This window comes from Coturnix japonica, chromosome 13, assembly GCF_054131305.1.
Source record: "Coturnix japonica strain WE chromosome 13, WE-NBRP24, whole genome shotgun sequence".
Taxonomy (NCBI): Eukaryota; Metazoa; Chordata; class Aves; order Galliformes; family Phasianidae; genus Coturnix; species Coturnix japonica.
In genome coordinates, this window is record NC_140675.1 from 19,211,643 (window position 1) to 19,234,963 (window position 23,321).

The following is a 23,321-nucleotide window of genomic DNA, read 5'->3' on the forward strand; positions in this document are numbered from 1 at the left end:
AGGGTTGGCAAAGGTAGGAAGGGAGAAGAACTCAGCCCTGTCAGGGCTGTAGCTGGGAGGGGTGGGATGAAATTCATCTCCAACACAAGGGTCAAGGCAAGGAGGGAGACAATGTACAGCAGCAACAAGCCCTGAACCCGTAGGAGGCGAGGGGAAGGGAGGGGTGTGTGGCCTTGTGAGAAGTCAAGGCAGTGTATGGGACATGCAGGACCTCACAAAAGGACAACATCCAGACGGAGCTGTGCGGGACACACGATGGGACCAGCTGCAGCAAAGAGGTGACCATGGGCCCCAGGGGGGCCAAGCAGCCACTGCTTGGGGTTCTGGCCACTCCCAGTGCAGCTTGAGGTCCCAGGCAGGCAGCCCACATGCCCTCCTCACCATCCTGTGGTCCCTGACAATGCAAGTACTGCACCCACGAGACCCAAGACAGCCCCACTGCAGCCACCCCTCCTCCCTGCTCCTGAGGCTCCACTTTTAGCTCCTTCTCTTCCTTTTCCTCTGCTCTAAAAAAGGAATGGTTTAATGAGGGAGGCTTGGCAAATTAAGAAAACCAGCCGGAGGAGCAGCTCTGTGCTGAGCTTTGCTTTGTTGGAAGCATGCTGCAGAGGGATGGAGCTGTGCTGGCAGCAGTGCTGAGCCTGCAGCCACGACTCCGAGTGGAGCAGTTAGAAACCCATCGCTCATCTCCTTCACCACCAGCTGAGAACCAGGCAGCCTCAGAGCTGGGAGCTGGTGAGGCATGGGCACCACGCGGTGGCCCTGACAGCCCTTGGTTTCGTAACCACGCTGGCCCCAGGGAGCAGGAGCCCTTCCAAGCATCCCAGCCCTCCAGCAACAGGGGGAAAACACAAAACACAGGAGCGTTATCCCTCTTGGCTAAGCCAGCTCTCTGCAAACTTCCAAAGGATTTACGGCATTTTAAAGTTTTCCCCTTCAGCACAGTACTTCTCCAAGACTAAACATCTTCATCAATTCTCAGTCGGACGGGGTTATGGCTGCGGTGCTGCACCTTGCGGCAGCAAAGGTACACATTTCTCTTGGCAAAGTCCAAGTGCCGGCTCTGGCCTGGCTCAGGAGGCGGCAGAGGGAAGTGAGCTGCCTGCTTTGAACAGACCCCATCATTCACACGTTATTTTTAATAGCTCAGTTAGACAGAGTCCACCCGCCCCAGGAGACTTGGCTGGAGCCCACGGAGCTCACAGCATCACAGAAATGCCGTCATACAAAGCGACAGAACTGTCAGGGGAAGAACCAGGGGGCAGGGAGATGTGGAGTGAATCCGGCTCCTCCCTGCAAGGTTGAGCAGCTCCCAGAGCCATTCGGAGGGCTGGGAGTGCTTCATCCTGGCTTGTTTGCATGTATAACTGCTGGATTTATACTTAAATACAGCACTGCTGTATTTACAAAGGCTGCCTCAAGGCACCTCTCACACCTGCAGAGGGCACCCATGCACCCTGGAGGCTGTTGCTCTCCAGAGCCCAGGGGCAGGCACATGCTGGTGCCACGAGCACACACTGCAGCCATCCCATCCTGCTCTCCACTGCTTCCCTTCCTTCCCAGAAGCCTCCCACCCCTTCTGCACGGGGAAACAGTGGCTGTCGGCAGCCAGAACCCTGAAGCCACAGGAAACCTCTAATAAGAGGCTGTTTAAACTTGATGTGGATGGCAAGGCCCAAGTCCTCTACTTATTTCCTAATCACTGTTATTTTGCTGAGCTGCACAAATCCAGCTGCCCAACCTCACCCTTGGCAGGACTTTATTCCCAAAAGCCTTTTGCTCAGCTCCAGCATGGCAACACAAAGACCAGGAGCCATTCTGGAGCCCTCATGCCTGAAGGGTTTGGGAGTACTGCCTGCAGGGCAGGTAGGCAACAGTGCCAAAGCCCTTCTGTTGTCCCTCCTGCCCAGTGAACTGAGGCAGCTCACCAGGTGGGTGGATGGGAGGGCAGGAGTCCCATGTGTCCAGCAGACAGCCCTATTGCTAATGGGGCCTCCTGTAACAATGTGAGCCCTGCTGGGACTGGGTGGGTTGGTTCACTGCACACCCAGGTGGACAGGGCTGCCTGCACCGTGCTGCACAGCACAGCTAGGAGGGACAGTACCTGGGATGCAGCTGGGCTGGCTCGAGGGTCAAAGATCCGCAGTTTCTTGTCCTGTTGAGATAAAAAGAAAACACAGAAGGGTTAAGGACCCTGTGGCCAACAGGAGGTAAGGCCATATTAGGCAGACAGCTGGAGGGAGCCTCCTGCTCCCGCCCTTCCCCCAAATCCCACTCCTGTGGCTCACAGCACCCTGCTGTGGGCATGGGCACACCCCACGATCTTACTGAGTCCAGGACACCTTCAAAACTGCCCTAAAACACTCCCAAAACTGCTCTGCTTTCAAATCAGAGCCAGGACTGGAGCCAGATCTCTGAGCCCCATCCTTCCAAATGCTCCCTGGTATCCCAAGGGCAGTATGGAAAGCCTTTCCCTGCCCCAGCTCTACAGCCAAGTGCCTCAGGAAGGGCTGGCTGGAACAGTAGGAATATGCCCAGGTGCCAGCCCTTTTCCATGGGCATTTTGCAAAGATAGAGGAGTGCTGGGAGCCTGGTTTGCACGCTTGACCTGCACGCATGGTCCCATCTTAGGACCACCTCCTTGCTTGGCATGCAAGCTCAGTCTGCATGCTCATCTGGGCTTGCACAGTCAGTCCTTGCTTGGCCTCTACACACAGCCTGGGGCCTGCCTGCATACTCAGCCTGCATGCGAGGCCTGCGCACGCCCTGCACTCTGGCGCATCCAGCACTGTGCACAGGCAATGAGCTGCAGGCGCCATCTAGTGCTGCCATCCCACTCAACAGCCCCAGTTCTGCCCTTTCTTCCCAAAATGGGGTCACCGTTTGCACCCCACGTTCCTCGGGTGTCAAGCAGATTTATGGTCACCAGAGACATCCCGTGGGGGCGACACGGAAGGTCAGGAAGTGCTTTGCCAACAGCCTGACCAGCATCTTGCTTAAGGCAGGCAGAACCCAGTAGGTGGCATAGAAGGAGGAAGTGAAGGAGGAGAAGTATTGCCTACACAGAAACACAGCACACAGCAATGTCACCATGCACAGATGAGGTTCCCAGTCCCATGTGTGCTCCACTCACCTTGCAGGAAGTGCCGAGCAGCCGGCCATCATGCTTCCAGGACAGGCTCTGCAGCTGGTCCCCGTGGGCCTCCAGTGCTGGGAGGGGAGAGAATGGTCAGAGCCTGCCATGGGCTGGGCACAGGCTCTGTCTTCTGCCAGACAAAGCAGGCCCTTCCTTGCCACCCTGGGTCTGGCAAGGCTTTCCTTGCAGCAGGAGCTCAGCTTTGCACCACACTAACGAGAGGTGGTTTTCCACCTGAACAATTTGTCATAGCAGATTTCTCTTCCCCAGGTGGACCTCATGTTTGTCACACAGATCACAAGGCAAACACTGTTTTTTTTAAAACTTGGAGCCTTTCAGTTCAAAACACAAGCCAGGACAGTGCTGGCACACTGTGATGCTGTGAGCCTTGCCTGCATGTCTGCCACCTCACACTGTCCAGGGAGCAGCACCCTTCATCCAGCCAGCCTCCTCTCACAAGCCTTTCCACTGAACCTTCAGGACCCAGGGATCTCAGGATGCAACCCTCCATTACCACAGAGCTATTCAGATGCCATGACTTGGCCTTCCTGAAGAACCCACAGCAGCCAGAGCAGACAGCAGGGTCTACTGGGGGCACAGTGTAGGCATCCCCGCAGGGCAGGAAACACCAGGCCAGCTTGGCTCAGAAACAGTGCCTTTGCTCCCACATCCATAGGGGCTGTGCCTACCTGTCAGTGGCTGCTGCTGCCCCATATCCCACACGGTGACCTGCTTCCCCACACCACTGGTCAGGATGCCATCTGCTGTTGGGTGGAACTGCAGCATGTCCACTGGGCCCCCGCCAGGACCCAGCGTCAGCCCTGCACTGCTGGGCAGCTCCTGGCCTTCCTCAGGCAAGCGCCAAACCTTCACCTGTGGCACCAGAGAACATGGTCAGACCCTGGAGGCCCATCCCCTCCTTCTCCCCCCACCCTACAGCAAAGCCTAGGGACAGGCTGGGGACAGCCACATGGCCCTGTACCTGGCACTCACCGTTTCATCAGAGGAGCCTGTGGCCAGCAGGAGTGGGTCAAAGGGTGAGAAGTCAAAGTCTGTCACCGCATCTGGAAGATGAGGAGCAGAAACTTATCACCCACAGACAACTCTGGGCCCTTCCCATGTGCATGCATGTAGGCAGTCAGAGCAGAGGCATTTCAGGGCAGCATGCTTTGCTACGACCCTCCATGCTGACCCTCAGGGCCTCACACTCCTCTGTCCCCACAGGCAGAGCACATCAAGCAACCTGCAGCTGCATTTCTCTATTTAAAACAGCTTTCATTTCACAGCAGACATCTCCATGCCAAGCCACTGGCAGTGCAGGGTGATTGAAGTGCCAACGGCATGAGGGCGTCTGCATTAGCCCCATGCACCCAGCAAACAAGGCTCCTTTGTCCCAGCCCTATGCGGTGTCAGCAGAGCCCCACAGGAGCAGTGCTGGCACCTTACTCTGCAGCCCCTCCAACGCGTTCGGCACACGGGTGAAAGTAGGTCACTGTGTACTTTTCCGCTTCCACAAGGCTGCTGAGATGCAGGCCCAGAAGGCACAAAATGAAAGGGATGTACTCTGGCTCCTGGCTTATCTGCTATGTTTGCCCCAGGAGGAGAAGAAAATCCCTTCACTGCTTTGAATGCAGAAGGGAGGCGTTTCCCAGGCACCCTCAGCTTCAAAGGGCTTCTGCTGAAATCCCATTAAGGGCTGCGTGGCTCCACTGGCCCCGGGAGCACTCCTCTGGGAGCATGGGCAGCTTGGTGGCATAGGGACACCCACCAGACAGGGTGGAGATGGAGCCAGGCAAACAGCTTCAGGAAGACAACAAGCCCAGAGGTGATGGGCTGAGTCCCAGGAGGGACGTGGCCTGAAGGATAGCCCAGGGAAGCTGGGAAGCTTCAGGCCTCCTTGTTTAAGTGGCAGTTTGGCTGCACTGGCAGGTGTGATGGTGACACGGGTCACTGTGCCAGGGCACAGTCCGAAGCCTCCAGCTCTCCTGCAGCAGGAGGTAACAAAGAGAGGGCCCCGGTGCCTGGCTAATCTCCCTGCCTTGGATGGAGACTTTCCATCCGTTTGCCAGCAGGAAGCAGCTCCCATCTGCTGCACTCTGGCTGAGTGACTAGAAGGGATGCCATGCACAGAGGCAGAGACATGGTGGAAGCAGCACAGCTCAGGCACACTGTGTACTCCTGCAGCCATGCCAAAGCACTGTGTGCATAAAGGCAGTGATGGAACTGGCTCAGCAGCCTGCTCCCAATCTTGACCCTCTGCCGCAGTTTTGAAGAAATGGGTGGACATTGCACTGCAGACACCAGGAGAAGGGTGCCCAGACTCCCCATTCCCCAAGTAATTTCTGCCTCTATGGCACACACTGCGCTACCACCAGCAATGCTGCCACCAGCCCATCCTTCCCCCCTTATCACTGGGTACACCCTGCTGCAATCACAGCTCAGTGTGGGCAGCCACACTCTGCCTCAGAGCTGCCTGGCAGCTGTTGTTTCACGGGTCTGTTCCAGGTGCCTTTGTGCAGGGAGTTTGGTTTAAGTCAAGGATTAGAATTAGGCTCCCAGAGTGCTTTTCACACTAGTCTGCTCCACTGACATTTTATGCAATGAGTAATGCGGTGAGGGTGTGCTAAGGGAAGCTCCCCCAAGAGCTCAAGATTGTTCTGCAGTGAAGGGACTGGGACTGATTTCTTTCCTTTGCAGAAACCCAGCCTTGCCCAGCTTACCTGAGTGGCAGCAGAGCTGAGACACGATCCTCTTGCCTCCATCCCTGCCCTCCAGCGGCACGATGCCCAGCACACCTGCAGAGAACACACAGCAGCAGCTCACCACTTGCCCAACAGCCCCTGTGCATCACCCATCAGAGCTCCCAGGAAGCCCCCACAATTTTGGGCACTTGCAATTCATGAGAAAAGAGGGGGCTGTGGGGTGGACAGTACCTTCAGAAAGAACCAGCTCCATGCCACATGGGCCTCCTGTGCCCCATGTAGCTGGCCTGCCATCCAGCTCTAAGGGCAAAATTACACCACCCCCCAGGCAACTCACCTGCTGCCTCAGTACTGAAGGCGACCCAGCGGCAGCTGGCCTTTGCATGGTTCCCATAGGATGCAATAGAGCTGGCTCGGAAACCCCCGATCCAGGCCTGGGATGGAGAAAAAAACCTGTGTTAAGAGATGGCTCTACTTCAGAGAGAGCAGTGTATGGAGAGGAAAGCACAGAGTGGTGACACCGCATCACTGGAGACCATCAGTACCAACAGAGCCCCTCCAGTGAGTGACACTGCATGACCTGGAGGCATCTGGAGGCACAGCCACAAGGTTCTGCCCTCCAGGAGGGATGGAACAGTATGGCTGCTTGTGCCCTATGGGCACAGTCATGACCCCTCTATGGGCTGGGGTTTGGGAGGTTAGGGACAGCTCTGCCACCACTCCACAGGGTCAGGGATGGGAGCAAGCACCCCTGCTCTGAGTGCTGCCCCTCCATGAACCCATCCCAGGCCTCAGCTGCCCTGTGGTGGGAAGGGCTCAGGCAGTTTTGCATAAACCAGTGGTGGGGAGTTAGGGATGGTGAAAAGGTCTCTTGGGCTGTGCTGAATGAGGCACTGGCAATGGCAGACAAACCCCTCCGGCAGCACATATCCTGTGTGGACACACAGCCAAAGAACTTCCCCACAGCTCCTGTGTGACACCAGGTGATACCTGACGTATAATCACAGCTCCATGCCCCAGGGCCAAGTCCAACCCTGCACAAATGCAATGCTGGGGCATCGTGCAGGCGCCCCATGGCTGCAGCAGACACCCACGTCTTGCAGCTGTGCAAAGCCATTTGCAGGGACAGAAACTGCACAGCCCCAGAGTGAGACCTGAGCTTCCTCTCCTTGCACAGCTTCCTCTTGGGGCCTGACAGAGCAGCACTTCCTGCAGCACTTCCTCTGGTCCCTGTCACAGCACACAGTGCGGTTGCAGGCCTGTTAACCCTTTTTATGTCAAAGGAAGGCTCTTGTCCCCAGACTGGGAGGGTCAGCTGGCAGCCCCCAGCCACAAAATGCCTGGAAATGCCACAAGAACATGCTGCCAGATGGGAGAAACAACCAGCGGTGATCCTGATGGACACATCACACTCCCTCATCCAGTCAGGTCAAGTGTCCGCGTTTGCGTCAGTAAACAAGCAGCTCTGCTCTGCAGGGACACGATGACGCTACGACACCTGAGCCTGCTGCCCCACAGAGCAGGGTCACGGCTCCCAGCTCCCTGTGACCGGATGGGAAACGCCATTCGGAAGGTCCCTTCATACACAGCCCACGGGCAGAGCAAATGACTCTGCACTCTGTCCTCCATGTCCTACAGAGCAGCCCCAGTGCTGGAGTCGACAGCACAGTGCCAGGGACGTGCCTACCTGTGGGATGCTGCTCCCAGTACCAGACCCCTGGGCCCTTTGCCATGGAGCTGTGACAGTCCTGATGCCTGCATCCACTCCCTGATTTGGCACAGGGGTCACCATGACCCTTCCTATAGGACATGGCAGCCTTGCACAAGGATGGTTTGGATAGGAAGTTAAAGGGAATAAGAGCGCTGAAGCCAAAAGGATGAGAGATAAACGTGTTAGTGGTCAAAACCTTTTTCAAAGGCAGCAAAACCAAAAGACTTCCAGCAGCATCACCCTCCCCACTTCTGGCCATATAGTCTATGCCAATGGTACAGCATTCTGCACCCATCTGTTGCCACAGCACAACTCATAAGCAGAGCAGCCTGCACCGTGCCACCAGCCTGCTGCGTGCATTGCTGCTGCTTGCATTGCTGCTGCCTGCATTGCTTCTGCCTGCATTGCTGCTGCCTGCATCGCTGCTGCGTGCATCGCTGCTGCGTGCATTGCTGCTGCGTGCATCGCTGCTGCCTGCATTGCTGCTGCGTGCATTGCTGCTGCCTGTCGTACCCAGTCAGTGCTGCGGGGTGAGGGAGAAGAACCGGGGAGCAGGGAGGTGCCCGTAAGGCTGGGCGGGCACCAGGTGGGTGCCGAGGAAGGGCAGCCCCGGAGCCCCGGGCATCGAGCACGGCCGCGCCCAGCCGTGGTTGGTGCCGTGGTTGGTGCCGTGGTTGGTGCCGGTCCCGCCCCACTCGCCCCCCGTTCCCCATCACGGTCCGCCGGGCGCTGCCCGCAGCTCTCACCTCCCTGCGGGGCAGCCGGGCCTCGGTGTGCCGGAACTTGGACGCCTTGAAGCGGTTCATGGTGCGCCGGGACCGCCGCGATGCGCCGGGACCGCCCTCAGCCCCGCCCCGATACACCGAGCTCCGCCCCGAGCCACGGACGGGGCCGGGCAGGGCAGGGCCGCAGGTTCGGGGCTGTGCTGTGTTGTGCCGTGCTGTGCCGTGTTGCTGTGCCGTGCTGTGCCTCGCACCGAGCGGCTCCGGTAGCACCGAAACGCTGCGGGTGTGGGCCGGGCCGGGCCGGGCCTGGCAGCACAGGACACCAAAGCAACGGGTACGATAAGAGCGGAGCTGTGCTCATAACCGCGGCTGGGCGCCGCCATCGGGCCGTGCTGCCTCAGGCCACACAGCCGGGCACACACGGGGCTCATCACGGTGTGTCCCGTGGTGGTAACGCCGCGTTACAACACCAGGAGCCGCGGGTTCGAATCCCGCTGTGGTACAACTGTCACTGAGCGGCTCCTCACACGTTCCCGCGCACCCTAACGGCACTCGGCGCATGCGCAGCACGGTTCGCCCGTCCTGCAACCGCTCGGGTCTTACCGCGCACGCGCTCTATCCTCACGCACGCGCAGCTCGGCCCGACGTGGCGCATGCGCAGCGCAGCGCGCGGGCCAAGATGGCGGCCAGGGGCGCCTCACGCTGGTTCGGGGTCGCCGCCGCCGCCGCCGCCGTGAGGAGCCGCGGGCCGAGGGACGGGCGGCTGCCGCTGGTCTGGATCGTACGAGGGCTCCGGGATGTACCCGGCACCGGCAACCGCCGCCTGCTGCAACCGGGAACCGGGACACAGCGCCACGGTGAGCGGGGAGGGGGCGGCGGGCAGAGGGTGACGGGCTGTGGGGTGTGTGGGCTATGGGCTGTGTGTGCTGTGTGTGCTGTGTGTGTTGTGTGTGTTGTGTTGTGTGCTGTGTGTTGTTGTTTTGCTGTGTTGTGTGTTGTTGTGTGTTTTGCTGTGTGTGCTGTGTGTTGTGCTGTATGTGCTGTGTGCTGTATGTGCTGTATGTTGTGTTGTGCTGTATGTTGTGTGTGTTGTGTTGTGCTGTGTGTTGTGTTGTGTGTGTTGTGCTGTGTGTTGTGTTGTGTGTTGTGTTGTGTGTACTGTGTGTGTTGTGCTGTGTGTTGTGTGTGTTGTGCTGTGTGTGTGCTGTGCATGTTGTGTTGTGTGTGCTGTGTGTTGTGTTGTGCTGTGCTGTGTTCTGTATGTTGTGTTGTGCTGTATGTTGTGTTGTGTTGTGCTGTATGTGCTGTGTGCTGACGTCTCCTCTGCTCCGCTCTCCCCCAGGCCCACACCGCGCTCCTGCCGCCTGGTTCCATGTCAGCTTGTCCCGCTCCAAGGAGGATTACTACGAGGTGCTGGGGGTGCCGCGCTCCGCCAGCCAGAAGGAGATCAAGAAGGCGTATTACCAGGCACGGCGCTGCGACAGGATCCTTCACAGCCCAAACGATCCGTGATGCTGGATCTGAGCTGTGCCCGGGGTGCGGGTGTGTTAAAGTGAAGTAGTTCTGGCTCTAATACGTCTTTTTTCTCTTGTTCAGCTGGCAAAGAAATACCATCCTGACACAAACAAGGACGACCCCAAAGCTAAGGAGAAGTTTGCTCAGCTGGCAGAAGCCTACGAGGTAACGTGCAGCGTTTTGGCATCAAGACAAGGAGTAAAGGCTGCAGCAGCACCTGGATCAGATGGAGGGAGATGTTTCCTCTTCTTATTTGTGTTTGCATGGTGTCAGTTCGTTCTGCTTTAGGTTTGGGCAGCTCTTCCCCAGCACATTATCTGTCCCATGTTTCCAATGTAGCTGGATGTGCTTCCAGCTCTGCATCTTTGCTTGCCCTTGTGAGGGACACAGATGGGAAGGCTGGGCACTGCAGTGGGATTATATCTTAAATGAGCAAACAAAACTGGTGGTGGCTCTTTGAGGACGGTACATTGCACTGTGCCCTGTTTCTGCTCTTTGCCTTGCTTTGTGCTGGCTCTGCCTCTTTTGGGCTTCCAAATTTACCCAAGCATTCTTACCACCAGCTTTCAAGAAGTATATGAGTGATCAGATAAGTAAATAAGTTACTCTTACTTATCGTGAGCTGCTAAGAGCTTGCCATCTTACTGCTGACAAGGCAGATAGCATGGAAGAAGGGGCTTTACATTAATTTATCGGATCACAAGAGTGGGGTGCTCTTCATAGAGCCATAGCATGGCCTGGGTTGAAAAGGACCCCAAAGGTCATCTCATTTCAACCCCCTGCTGTGTGCAGGGTCACTATTACCAGACCAGGCTGCTCAGAGCTGCATCCAGCCTGGATCTTGTTTAGGATCTTCCTAATGACATAGAGGTTTGAGCAATATAGTGTTGGTAATGTGGACAGCTTGGGGTTCCTTGGGGGCAGTCCAGGGCTCTCTGTGTTGCCTGGGGTCTGAGGAGTGTCCTGATGGCACTGTTCTTTTGCCTAAAGGTCCTGAGTGACGAAGTGAAGCGGAAGCAATACGATGCTTATGGGACGGCCAGTTTTGATGCAGGTGCGACTGGTGCTGGTGCTGGGCGCCAGTATTGGAGCAGTGGTCCATCGATTGACCCTGAGGAGCTGTTCAGGAAAATCTTTGGAGAGTTTTCAGGCTCCTCCTTTGGCGACTTTCAGAATGTCTTTGACCAGCCGCAGGAGGTACGAAACGGGTGTATTTCCTGTCACAGGGCGAGCTGCAGCAAAGGATTTGCTTCTGAGATTGTCAGCACGTGAGCGTCCTGTTGTATGGGTGGGGGTGGTTTTGTTAAGCCATAGGTTGCGTTCTGCACACCTCCAGACTCAGTGTTTTTTTGTGGACCTCATCTGGTGTTTCCTCACACCCATCAGAGCTGCCAAACAGTCTCTATCATTGTAAGGCATCTTTCCTGCTCTGAATTGTTTTACATGTTTGCTTTGTAATGCAATGCTGAAAACCACAGAATACCTTTTAACTATAAAACAAGCCTTCCAGCGTTGGATTTGACTTCTTAATTGGATGAATTCTTCAACTTAATTGGCCTAACTCCGCAGTAGAGCTCATTTTAAAACCTATTTCTTGTTCTTTGTACTGCGGCTAAGTGCTATTTAAGCACTGACAACCTGGATTCAGGTAATGCCTTCAGAAATGCTTGGTATTCTGTACTTCTATATTGACTAGAAGTGACTTCTCTGTGATAAACAGAACTTCCTGTTCTGTGGAGTTTTGCACCCACCTGTTTCTTCTCCCCCTCCATTACCTGTGTATAATTTAAGCATTGTTTGATATTTGGTCAGAACCAATTTCAGTTTGCTTAAGATCCCATCACACACTGGCTGTGGGCTGATGGCGGTGTTTCCTGTACAGTACATCATGGATCTGACATTCACACAAGCAGCAAAAGGCGTGAACAAGGAGATTGTGGTGAACATCAACGATGCCTGTGAGCGGTGCAACGGGAAAGGAAACGAACCTGGTACCAAAGTGCAGCGCTGCCACTACTGCAATGGCACTGGCATGGTAAGTCTTTCTTAAGAGACAGGTTCTGCTGTACTTGTATTTTTTTGACACAAGTCACCCTTCCACAGTTTCTCAGTAACATCTTCAGCTTCTTGAGTGAAGCCAGGTTAACGTGGACTTGATGTTGAATATTTCAGAAATGTGCTCTGTCAAGCTAAAAGCAGGACAAGGTCATCTGGGACTGTGTGTGATATAACGATTCTGAAATTACTTGGGACTTAAGTAGAATACTTTGAATTGAGGGTTGGGGAGAGGAGGAAGACAAGGATAACTTTAGGGTAACCACTGAATGAGAAGTTGTGTGCTACTTAGAGTAAGTAAAGAAATAATCAAGCTTCAGAGAGCCCAAATATTCTTGGCCAGTCACTGTCGGTGGTGTGAAATTGAGAAGTACCATCTTGATAGCAAATGTCTGTGTGATCATTTGTACGACCTGTTTTCTTCACTAGGAAACAATAAACACTGGCCCTTTTGTAATGCGATCTACGTGCCGAAGATGTGGAGGTCGTGCTTCCATCATAACAACACCATGTGTGGTATGTCGAGGAACGGGGCAAACCAAACAGAAGAAGACAGTGATAGTTCCTGTGCCGGCTGGTTAGTGTTGTGTTTGTGTGCTGCTCTCTGTTACAGTGACCGTAGTTATTTCCACTAGGCCGACAGCAAGGTGCTTACCTATAAAGCGAGGCTTTCTCTGCCAGCTGTGGGTGTCAAAGCAATGTAAAGTTGTTTTACTTTGGAGAAGTTATCCTAAAACAAAGCAGGCTGATAGCTTGGTCACTGAAAGTGTGCACGATGAGAAACCTTCTGACCATGCATTTAAACATAGTAGGTAAAAATGTTTGCCCCTTTTGGAGCTGAAGTTCTGGTTCTTGAGTGGATCCTTATAGACAAGTTTTGAAGATTTAAGCTTTTCAAAGGTTTTGTCAGCTTGTATTTCTCATTGCTCTTGATGAAATTGGTGGGGAGGGGAATCTTGCAAGCCTGAGCTTAGCTCGGAAGAGTTTGCTGTTTGCTTTTGTCAGCAGAGGGAAAAAGCAAAAACAGGAGCAATGGGACTGAAGACTTGATGCCTCGAGGCTGCCTTGGGTGGCAGCAGGTGGTTTCCCAGTAGCTTATAGAGGCTGCCCAGCGTGGCTCAGTCTGATGCATTTCCTGGATGAATTCTGTAGGGATTGAGGTTGTGAAGCTGTGTAGGGGTGCCCCTCTGCTCGGCAGCAGCAGTCACCTCTGAGGCACAGCTGTGTGCTGCTGCACCTCCTGGACTGGGGCTTGCTCTGCTTTTCACTGGCAGGTCTTGAGCTGCTCAGGTGCTGCTGAGGTGGGATGGTGAGGGATGTGAGCAGAAGAGCTGTATGAATTCCAGTAGCACATGGATCACAATACAAGATAACTTCCCTTTGTTTTTTCCCCCCCTCTTCCTAATGCAGGTGTTGAGGATGGGCAGACTGTTCGGATGCCTGTAGGCAAGAAGGAAATTTTCATTACCTTCCGGGTATGTATTGTTACAGCACAAGCTATTCCTGCTACTAAGGCTGTTATTTATTCCCTTCACAACTGTGGGAAGTCTGAATGGGGGATGGCAGGAGAAAGAGCAAGTGATCCTTTGAAACAGCTGAGGTAACGTGATCCTCATGAGCCTGCAGAAGGTCTGCATTGTAACATTCAGTCTGCTCCTCTGGAGCTGTGCTGCTCATTCCAGGATGAGGCCTTTATGGTCGTGTGCATCAAAATACAGAGCAGGTTCTCGATGCCTTTAGAGTTTGATGTGGAGATTTGAAGGAGCTTTTGATTCTGGTGCCCAGGAGGGCTGCAGGAATGTGCACACGAGGCTGGTCAAGTGTCCTTTAACAGACTTGCATTAAGTGCTGCTTTGCACATTCTTTGTAGCTGGGGCCCTCTTCTCCTGCAGGTATCCTGTTATATGCAGCTCTGTCAATGAGAACCTTTTTCCATTACCTTTGTGCTGCAGGAGAATTTAATTCTCTTCCAGCTTGCAAAGCTGCTACTGAAGTTCTTGCCCTCCTCCTCTGGCTTTCCCTTTTTCAGGGCCCTGGACAAGACAGTGTCATCTTTGTCTGCAGTATTGCACTGACTGTAATGAACTAACAAACAGGATTAGGGGGGGAGTTGCTGAGATAAGCAGACGTACTCCTAAATCTCTGGCTAATTACAGTTACGTAATGATCTGTGCTGTTCTAAAAGACTGAACATTAAGCTAAACTAGTCATTACCATGGATGGTAAAGAACATGACTACTGCTTTCTTCTATGTTTTCTGCTGAGATCTTTCAAAGTCACTTACCTTACCTCGTTGACTTTGTATTGTTCTGCTCACTGTTTTGTGGAACTACCTGCCTTCTAGGTTCAAAAAAGCTCAGTGTTCAGAAGAAATGGAGCAGATATCCATTCAGACCTCCTTATTTCGGTAGCACAGGCCGTGCTGGGAGGGACAGCCAGGTGTCAAGGCTTGTATGAGACAATCAATATCACGGTAAGTAACGTTACGTGGAAGAGCTCTGGCATAAATCAGTGTGGGACATCAGAGCCTTCTGAGACCACCTGGATCAGGTTTCAGACTCACTGAGGATTGAATGTCAGGTAGTTTGTGACCTGCCTTGGTCACACCTGCTTTACAGCTCACTGTGTGGGGACGTGGGAAGGAGGGGCTGGATGGATTGCTGGACACATCCCATCCAGCATCTACTACACTGTGCTAAGTTCTTTTACTCTGCCCTGAAAAAGCTTTTCCATCAGTATTGACTTCACCCCTGAGTGTGTCCAGCTGCACAATTATATCAGATCTGCCATCTTATTTTGAATCTCATTAGTGAAATACTTAATTGTTATAAACATGTGCTAACTACATACATGCATGCAATGGAACAATGAACGTGACACCTCTGTGTTCACAGATACCACCTGGTATTCAGCCAGACCAGAGAATTCGAATTAGTGGGAAAGGCATTCCCAAGGTTAACAGTTACGGCTACGGAGACCACTACATTCACGTGAAGATAAAAGTTCCTCAGTAAGTAATACGGATTTCTGTGAGATCTGAAGCTTCTTGCAATAAAATCTTGCTCAGGAAGATTTTATGAGGATTTCTCACTGCTTTATCAAGATCTGTGTTGAATCTTCTTTGGACAGCTTATGCTGTGCTGGTCAGCCAAGGAATTCATTCCTTGAGTTGTGCCCTATGACGTTCTATTGCAGCTCCACACGGTTCCTCTCAGCACTTCCACAGATTCTAATTTCTTTGGTGTAATTTTTTGGTCACATCTCTGGTTGTCCCAGATATACATAAGTCCCACTGGGCTTATGTATAGATTGCCCACATGAGGGGCACCATAGGGATTCCCAGTGAATGCCACAAGTATTAATCCTCTACTTCCATTGGCTGCCTCTCGTGCTTACTGCCAGAGGAGAGTGAGGAAACCTGCAAATACCTTTGTCTCCAAAGGCAGCCATTACCAGCGCTTCTGTCTTTGACCTGCAGGAGGCTGACGGATCGCCAGAGAGCCTTAATGATGAGCTACGCTGAGGATGAGACCGATGTGGAGGGCACAGTGAATGGAGTCACAAATACAACATCAGGTGAGCTGTGACAATGAGTGTCCCTTCCCCATGGAGCTGGTGTGGGGCTGCTCAGTGCTTCCCGAGGGGTCAAGAACAGGAAAGGGAGCTGAGGTGGCATTCAGATGGAGCTGTCAGCACAACCTGCCAAGCATGTTATTTAGCAATCATTTTATGATGCTAATAGGCTGCAGCATAAAACAAAGCAGCAGCTTCTTCCCAGGAAACATTACTCTGCTGTGCATTGGATGATGTTTTTGTGACCAAGGAGTAGGTGTTGAGGTACTCTGGGGTCCCAACAAGATCTGGTGAGTTGACATGGAGTGATGGATGCCTTCTGCTGCCTGCTTTCAACCCCACACCAGTAGTAACTTCTTCATTGCAGGGGTGGAGAAGGGAACGTGCTTCAGGCCAGCTCTCTGCATGAGAATCTGTTCTTCTCACTGCTTGCTTCTGACTGCAACAGGGATGTTTCTCCTTGAAAGCTGGAGAGAAACATTGCTGTCAAGGTTGTTCTGAGCCATGCTCTGTGCACATGGGAAAACCTTGGATAGAAATGTCCACTGGTGCTGAGTGTGGGCTGTAGTCAGCAGACAGCACCAAGCATGGTAGAGAGCATGAAGTCAGCTGGGAGTTTTGTAAAGCTGCTTTTTCAGCTCCAGATTAAAAGCCTGGATCTTGAGAGGAAGGGCAGAGATCTCTTAAACACAATTAAGCAACAAGTTGGATTAAAAGCAATGCCTGCAGTTTGCAGTTTAGAGCCAGGCTGCTGCTGAATGCCTGCCCTGGTTCAGGGAGCAGAAAGGACCCTTAGTGGATGGGAGCATGTTGTGCTGCAGGCCTGAGATTTCACAGCATTGCATCAGTCTGAGCTTTGAGGCAGCAGGGGGAGGATGGGGAGGGCTGGGCTTTGTGTCCTCTGTGTGCAAAGAAAGCCTGAGGGAGATTTGGGTTCTTTGTTATTGACAAGCTGTAGATAAAATAGAGTAGCAAATAATGCTGGTTTTGGGGTATTCTTTGTTGCTGTAGCTACTTCTTGGGGCAAAAAAACTTCTCAGGACCTTTTCTAAATAGGAAGGACTTGCTGGCTGCTGCCAATAGGGTTCCTTATCTGGACACTTGTTCTGGAATACCTGCAGCCTTCGAGTTCAGTTTCTCCTTGATGCATGAGAATGGCTTGTGCCAGCCTCCCACTGTGGCTTCACACTGCTTTGCACCACTGACGGCACAGACAGTGAAGCAGGGGGAGACAGACCATGTTAGGGACCACCGGTGCAGCTCTTACTTCCATTAGGTGACATCCGTCTGTAGCAGAGCCACCAAGTTGCATTCTGTGACAGGTCTCTCACTTCTTGAGTGTGCAGCACAGGAGTTCCTTTGCTGGTTGGAGGGCTGGGAAGAGGGAAGAGAGCAGCGTCCTTCTTCTCTCAGAGCTTTGGCTGCTGGTGGGAGGTGTAGCAGCCTGAGGAATGTATCTGACTGCAGCCCTTTGCTGTTTGTGTCCAGGTGGCAGGGCCACGGCTAGTGCTGACAGGCCTGAGGCTGAGGAGAACAAGGAGGGATTCCTTTCCAAACTAAAGAAAATGTTTAGTTCCTGAATCCCCATCTGAGGTAGGAAGCCTCTTATGTTTTGTCATCGTCTTTCCCCCACACCAATTGGAATGTGCTGTTCTTAGGAGGTAGAAGAAGCAAAAGTACAGCATTGCTTCTTACTTAGCCTCAGGCCTTCCAGCCGCTGATGTGAGAAGCCCTAGCTGTCCTGTGTGACCTGGAGGGAAAAGGCAGAATCCAAACTGCATCATTGCTGCACCACGAGGGGAAATGCTGGATCCATCTGCAGGGAGGTGGTTGGCTGCTCCTGCAGCCCTGCTTCCTGGAAGCACCAGCCCACTCAGTGCAGTGCCTGATTCAAAGCACTGAGGGGGTTTCTGTGAGCTGGTGAACCAGGGCTGGGTGCTGCTGCTGCTGCCATGCAGGAGCTTGTTGGGAGACACAGCTGGGCCTGCAGTGCCTCCAGTGCTGGTCCTCAGGCTGGACTCATCCCTGACAGCAGCAGAACGTGCCAGGAAGGATCAGCAGTCCTGGAAGGTGCAACAAAGCCCATGTCACACAGATGAGCAGTGTTGTAGCTCAGGGCCCAGCTGCCTCTTAGTTGGTGTTGGGGTGCATCTCTTCAGCCATAGCAGGCTGCTGTTCTGGATTCCAGGGTCTCAGCTCTGCTTCCTTTCGCTGTCAGCTCTGAGCTCATCTTTGCTGTAACCAATGAAGCGTGGCTGCAGTTGGGTGTGAGGTGCTCACTGCTGTGCTTGTAGGATGGTCTGGAGGGGCTGCACACTTTAGGCTGATGCGTTCAGGAAAGCCTTAACATTTTGCTTGCTTCACTTGCAGGGAAACGTTCAACTGGCAACTGAGAGCCGGCAGCAGCACGTCATCTGAGCAGCTGGGGCTGAATCCTGGCAGCAGGCAACGGGGAGTGAAGGATGTCAGTCAGCAGCACACCGAGAATCCCAGCTGCAGAGGCCTCGCCAACAACCATCGTGATACAGAAGCAACCCACTGTCCTAGGAAACGGTAACGAAGGAAAACGCCAGCTTTGCAGTAATGGGGATATTTCTTGAGGCTGCTCCATGTCCTCACTGCCGCCAGAAATGTTTATTTGTTAATAATAGTAAGAAATTGTTTAGAATCCAAAGCAATGGAAATGTGAACTAAAGATGGTCCATCTTAGCACAGAGCAGTTTGCTGTATGGAGCCTGAGGTTGCTGCTGCCCGCTCAGGTGCCCTTATGGATGCTAGATGTGCTGTGCTGACTTGGCACCGTGTGTTTCTCCTGGGAGGTTTCATTCATCAGTGATTCCTAACGTTGTCTTCATGCCATCTCCCTTTTGCTGGGCCTGTGGGATCCCAGCAGCCCAGGCTTCCTCAGCAGCTCGGGGGCTTCTTAGACCTGATTTCCTGCAGTGATGGAATCTGCGCTTTGCCTCAGGTGTCCTCCCACACCCACCCCAATTCACTGAAGTCACAACACAGACATTATTGCTGCTGAAGGGGTGGAAGTCAATCACCAACCTCTCTGCCAGTTTGTCCAAACTACTTTATTACATTGGCACGACACCCGTAGCACAAATGATTGGTCAGAAAGTCACCGTCCCCACATGGCTGAGAGCAGAGGGAAGTGGATCGCTCCTTCCAGGCGGAGCTGAGCTCTTGCAGTATGTTCCTGGTTAGTGTAGCCTGCTGTGTGCTGTGCTGTGCAGGTTCCATCAGCCCACAAACTAATCCATCAGTTAAACGAGAACGTCGTAGTCTTGCCCTTAATTTGCTGAAATAAAGCACGCGTTGCCTCCTGATTAAACTGTCTGTAAAGTGATTCTGTATTCATGTAAATAAGATGGACTTGATAAAGATATTTAACGTGTGCTCTGCCGTGCTGCCTTGTTTACTCTTCACACCTCCTTCCTCTGCTGCTTTGGCTGTTAGCAGGGCTCAGAGGGCCAGGATGGATAACAGAGCACCTGCCTCATGGCTGCAGCTGACTCCTAAGAACAACAGCAGCCACGTCCCAGAGCTCTAATCTAAGTGATGCCTTTGGGGGATGGTGAGGAAGGCTGTTAGAAAACGAGTTTTAAATGTGAAGGTTGGGCAATTTGGCAGAAGTTTTACTCAGCTGATGAGGGCGGTGTTTGAAACTGGCCCTGGGAGCCCAGAGGCCGGGCTGAGGCTGCTGAAAGCTGCCTAGAAGGAGGAATTAGGCACAGCTGCTGGGTTACACAGCTCAGTACCCCCAGCACTGACAGTGATAATAAGGGCAGCTCTTTGCCAGGGTGATGCTGGCTGACCTGTGGTGCCCGAGTGTGGTCCAAGGAGAAACCAAAGCTGCTTCTGGGTACCTGGGATGCCTGACAGAAGGCACTGCCTTTCTGGGCACAGAGCTGCCAACAGCTGAGTGCACCATAGAGCTGCCTAGGAAAAGTGATCCTGAGAAATTAAGCCACCACCCATAGACAGGAAAACACCCCAAATCACTGGAGACATTATGCAAACAAGTACTTCTCCCACCTGTGTGGAAGCAGCCTCTACCACGCAGGGTGGCTGCAGGTGCAACAAAGCTCTTCCCACCTCTCCCATCAGCACAGAGCAGCCCCCAAGCACTAAGAGTCAACTTCATGGCTCGTGGCCAGGATCCTGCTATGGCTGCGGGGAGCTTGGGTGGAAGACTGGAAAACAGAAGGTCAGAAAGCAGCCTTGTTGTCTGCCAGCCACTGTTGGAAGGTGCGGGCCTTGGGGTTGAGCTTCATGGTCAGCTCCACGTTGCGGTCTGGCTTCAGTTCATAGAAGCGGAACATGTCGGCCAGTTCCTTCGCCCCAGGGAAGCCAAGTTTCTCGTACTCCTCTGGGGTGATCTGCAAAGAGAATTGAGGGGAAACTCAAAGCTCAAGGGGTGCTGAGAGTCACCGTGACAATGCAGGACAGAGAGGCCCTGGGGTAAGAGGTGCTGAAGGGAGGGGCAAACAAATAGCAACTTTCTAAGTGCCCAGCCCCAATAACAACCACCGTACCGTGGCAATGCCTGGAAACCTCACACTTCTGTTATCCCTTATTTAAGCAAAACCTGCCCAGGCACACCACAACTGAGTCATCACAGTGACAAGGCAGTTTCAGCCCTAGCACACACTCCAGCAGCACATGGACAGCAGGACGTATCCTGGACTGAGCACTGGGCTGTAACAAACCCATACACGGGGCTGTCAGGGCCCTTGATCGCAGCAGCTCATGATGCTTCCACCAGCTGAGGAGCTGCAGCTGTGCCAGGACAGGGGTAGCAATTTGCTGCAGCTATCCAAGCTCAGACCCTCAATCAGAGGCCATAATATTCCATGCCAACAGGAGAGGCTGAGTGTGCTCCTACACTGCCACCATGTCCATCAGCAGCATCCCAGCTGCATGGACACAGAGCATCCCACTGCTAGAAAGGCAGGGGAACGTCCACCCACTGCCCCAGCCCCTCCTTCAAAGCAGATTGCAGGGCTCTGATCCAGCTCCCCTCCACCTCGAGAGCATCAAACACATCGAGACACGCTTCCTACCTTGGCGTCTTCCACGGTCTTGCCTGTCTGCTGGGAGAAAGCAGCAGCGTACTCTGACACAGTCAGCTTGCCAGTGCTGAGCCCGATCACTTGGCCTATGTACTGCTCTGGGGACTTCAGCAGGCTGAGCACAACGGGCCCCAAATCCTCCACCGCCATCCCATCCATAGGGGTGTCCCCCATGGGCAGCCCTGTAGGGGAGACATTGATTGCAGTCAGAGCAATGCCAGGGAGCCCAGGATACACAGCCTGAGATTTTGGCACCCTGCCTCTGAACAGGGTGAGGAAAAGCCAATGCCTTGCCATCCCAAACCATGAGAGCACAGGCTGCTGCATTATATTTGTGGCTCAGATTTTTAGCCTCCATGCAGGGTTGGACCATTATCCTGGGTGAATCCCCAGCCCACAGAGAAGCCCATAGAAGGGACGGTTTCTCCATCCCAGGGAGCACAGTGTGCAGTGGGAGCATCACAGACCGTGAGCTGCAGGGCTACAGGACCCATCTTACCCAGTAAGAGCTTGTCTCCCTGCGGGGCCTTCTGGGGCTTGAAGCTGGAGAGGAAATTCTCAAAGTAGAAGGGCAGCCGGACGGTGGTGGTGGGCACATGGACTGCACGGAAATACTCCTCCACCACCCCTTTACCATCGAAGTGCAGCACCTCCAGGCGGCCCTTGGTCAGCTGCTTCACGTTCTCCAGCCCGCTGTACACCACGTGCTGCAAACCCAGGCGCTTCGACAGGTCAGCCAGACGCTTCCCCTGCACGGAGCCACAGCAGCCATGAGGGCACAGCTCCCTTGGTGCACATACAGGCACCTCTTTGCCCCCTGTTGCACTGGGCAGGAGGGCAGCGCCCAGCACACCAGCTGTGTAAGCTCCTCAGCACCTGCTGGACCCAGGTGTGAGCACAGCCAGCAGCCTGACCCAGCCAGGTGGAGCAGAGTCCTCTACTTACATCACCCTGTACCAAAAGGACCAGGAACCTCTGAGCTCCTCCATCAGACACGCAAACACCAGCCCTGGCAAATCTTATCTTCCTAACCCATAAGCCTGCCCTGGGGTGAGTTCCTCCCATTGGAAAGGCTCTTGGATTTCTGATCCCGCAGCATGTTTTGGCCCCAGTGCTGTAAGTGCAGCACAGCTCAGCCCAGGGAGGCTCTGGAGGCAGCACAGCCCCCCGGGCAGAACTATGTCCCAAACCTTGTGGCATCCAGCTGCTCTATGAGGGAACCAGACCTTGGAGCCACAACTGCGAGGAAACAGGGTGGAGAGCCCAGATTTGCACAGAGCGGGACCTGATTCCTCCATGAGCCCTCATGTTCCAGCCTGGAAACCCACAACCAGCACAAGGCTGCACCGAGAACCACAACCGGGCACCCACACCCGACACCCGGAGTCCCGGTTGCAGCACGTTGGTACCTGCGCGATTTCCTTCTCCTTGCTGCAGTGCTCCCAGAAGTTGGTCACTACGAACGCTCCATAGGCACCACCCAGAGCCTCCTCCAGGCTCCGCTCGTCGTCCAGGTCCGCCCGCACAACCTCCGCTCCCCGCTGCCGCAGCTCGGCCGCCTCCTTCCTGCCGGGGCTGCGGGTCACAGCGCGCACCGCGAACGTTCCGTCCTCCAACAGCGCCCGCACCACCGAGCCGCCCTGCGCCCCTGCGGGGAGAGCCGCGCAATGAGGAGCCGCGCAGTGAATACACGGAACCCCGAAGTCCCGGAGCCCCGACCCCGCACTCACCGGTGGCCCCGAACACCACGATCAGCTTCTTGGCGGCCATGGCGAGAAGCGGAGCCCGCGTTGGACCGGACCTTCCCCGGCTGCGCTGCTCCGAGCACGGACAGCAGCGCTCGGCTGCGCGGCGATCAGCTCCGTTGCGCTCCGCCCAGCTCACGCCCTGCTCTGAGCTGATGCTTTCGTTCGGCTCCGCCCGGACACATTCGGCTCCGTTCAGCTCGGTTGGGCCGCGTCCGATTCTGCAAGTGCTAAAGTCCGGTATAGAAAGTTGGAAAAGAATAATGGGAAGAGTCGCTTTTGGCACGGCTGGATGCTGTGCGCACAGAGGAGCCGGTCCTGCTTGTCCTCGGCCCTATATGTGCACTGTGTGCCTCCATCTTCAGTGCTCTCAGCTTTGGGTGTGCTGAGCCAGCAGATGGACCCCATGGCTCCTGTGGGTCCCTCCCAACCTGATTCTGTCCCAAAGTCTGGGGTCCAGCTGCAGTGAGCTGTCACTGATGGGCACACACTGCACTGCTGGGACTGGGGCAGGCAATGGGATGTGCAGCTCCTTGGGGCTGGCATGGAACAAGGGTCTGAGAGCTGCCAGGGGGTGGCAGCCCGGCCTGGAGCACATCCTGGCTGCTGAGAACAGAGCAGATCCCACACAGCATTTCGAATAGACACCAGAAAATAGAGTATATAAACCTCACCATGCTGCACTGTGGAATCACATCACCCCCGGAGCTCCTCCCCAAAGCAGGTTCCCCACAGCAGGTTGCATAGGAAAATGTCCAGGTTGGGTTTTGAGCAGCTCCTTTCAATACCTCGTTTTGAATATTTCCTTCCAAAGAAGGAAAATCCATGAACTCTCTGGGCAGCTCGTGCCAGGCTCTGGGACCCTCAAAGCAAAGAAGTTCTTCCTTCTGCCCATATGGAATGTGAGCACCAGCAGCTCCTGGGCTCTGGCAGCACCAGCTGACCCGTGGTGCTGCTTTGGGGGCTTTGTTTTCATTTGGACACAGTTCGGTCGAGCTGTGGCAGCTGGGACTGTGGGTTTCTTGCTAGGTCTGCACTTGATTTACATACACAGCAGCCACAGGAAGGAAGACAGAACAAA

At 54.1% G+C, this 23,321-nt stretch overlaps 3 protein-coding genes across 7 annotated transcripts in view; 1 reads left to right on the forward strand and 2 right to left on the reverse strand.

The window, feature by feature from the left end:
• The window catches only part of CORO7 (coronin 7), a 33,784-nt gene extending 25,405 nt beyond the window's left edge, over positions 1-8,379 (reverse strand). For both annotated transcript variants that reach the window (XM_015877384.3, XM_085514814.1), the window contains exons 1-7: positions 8,296-8,379; positions 6,176-6,272; positions 5,857-5,931; positions 4,130-4,200; positions 3,826-4,009; positions 3,134-3,210; positions 2,105-2,155 (exon numbers count right to left, since the gene is read on the reverse strand). In XM_015877384.3, the coding sequence (XP_015732870.2) occupies positions 2,105-2,155; positions 3,134-3,210; positions 3,826-4,009; positions 4,130-4,200; positions 5,857-5,931; positions 6,176-6,272; positions 8,296-8,355 (615 nt within the window). In that variant the 5' untranslated portion in view covers positions 8,356-8,379. The remainder of the gene's footprint in view (positions 1-2,104; positions 2,156-3,133; positions 3,211-3,825; positions 4,010-4,129; positions 4,201-5,856; positions 5,932-6,175; positions 6,273-8,295) is intronic.
• Positions 8,380-8,436: 57 nt separating this feature from the next.
• On the forward strand, positions 8,437-18,818 carry DNAJA3 (DnaJ heat shock protein family (Hsp40) member A3). 4 transcript variants are annotated; one of them, XM_032447577.2, is made up of 12 exons: positions 8,819-9,131; positions 9,617-9,741; positions 9,871-9,954; positions 10,780-10,986; positions 11,672-11,824; positions 12,274-12,421; positions 13,255-13,319; positions 14,189-14,317; positions 14,739-14,854; positions 15,323-15,420; positions 16,906-17,010; positions 17,788-18,818. In XM_032447577.2, the coding sequence occupies exons 1-11, from the start codon at positions 8,834-8,836 to the stop codon at positions 16,995-16,997; spliced, it is 1,515 nt and encodes a 504-aa protein (XP_032303468.2). In that variant the 5' UTR covers positions 8,819-8,833; the 3' UTR covers positions 16,998-17,010; positions 17,788-18,818. The 4 variants fall into 4 exon arrangements, with proteins under 4 accessions (XP_015732852.2, XP_032303468.2, XP_085370941.1 ...); XM_085514815.1 differs by having other exon boundaries at positions 8,932-9,131; positions 11,602-11,824; XM_015877366.3 differs by lacking the exon at positions 16,906-17,010 and having other exon boundaries at positions 8,437-9,131.
• NMRAL1 (NmrA like redox sensor 1) lies at positions 18,474-22,323 on the reverse strand. Its single transcript, XM_015877369.2, has 5 exons — positions 22,226-22,323; positions 21,905-22,143; positions 20,995-21,244; positions 20,487-20,677; positions 18,474-19,802 (listed from the first exon to the last, which is right to left on the reverse strand). Exons 1-5 carry the CDS (start codon positions 22,263-22,265, stop codon positions 19,632-19,634), a joined length of 891 nt encoding a protein of 296 aa, XP_015732855.2. The 5' UTR covers positions 22,266-22,323; the 3' UTR covers positions 18,474-19,631.
• Positions 22,324-23,321: the final 998 nt, after the last annotated feature.

What these genes read in the sequence shown, in the direction of transcription:
- DNAJA3 (XM_032447577.2), top strand. Translation starts at nt 8,834, where the DNA reads ATGCGCAGCACGGTTCGCCCGTCCTGCAACCGCTCGGGTCTTACCGCG. An exon ending in TCAAGAAGGCGTATTACCAG is followed by an intron (nt 9,742 to 9,870) that starts GCACGGCGCTGC and finishes TCTCTTGTTCAG; the next exon opens with CTGGCAAAGAAATACCATCC. An exon ending in AGCTGGCAGAAGCCTACGAG is followed by an intron (nt 9,955 to 10,779) that starts GTAACGTGCAGC and finishes TTTTGCCTAAAG; the next exon opens with GTCCTGAGTGACGAAGTGAA.
- NMRAL1 (XM_015877369.2), bottom strand. Translation starts at nt 22,265, where the DNA reads ATGGCCGCCAAGAAGCTGATCGTGGTGTTCGGGGCCACCG. An exon ending in AGGAGAAGGAAATCGCGCAG is followed by an intron (nt 21,245 to 21,904) that starts GTACCAACGTGC and finishes GGCTCCGTGCAG; the next exon opens with GGGAAGCGTCTGGCTGACCT. An exon ending in AGACCGTGGAAGACGCCAAG is followed by an intron (nt 19,803 to 20,486) that starts GTAGGAAGCGTG and finishes TTCTCTTTGCAG; the next exon opens with ATCACCCCAGAGGAGTACGA.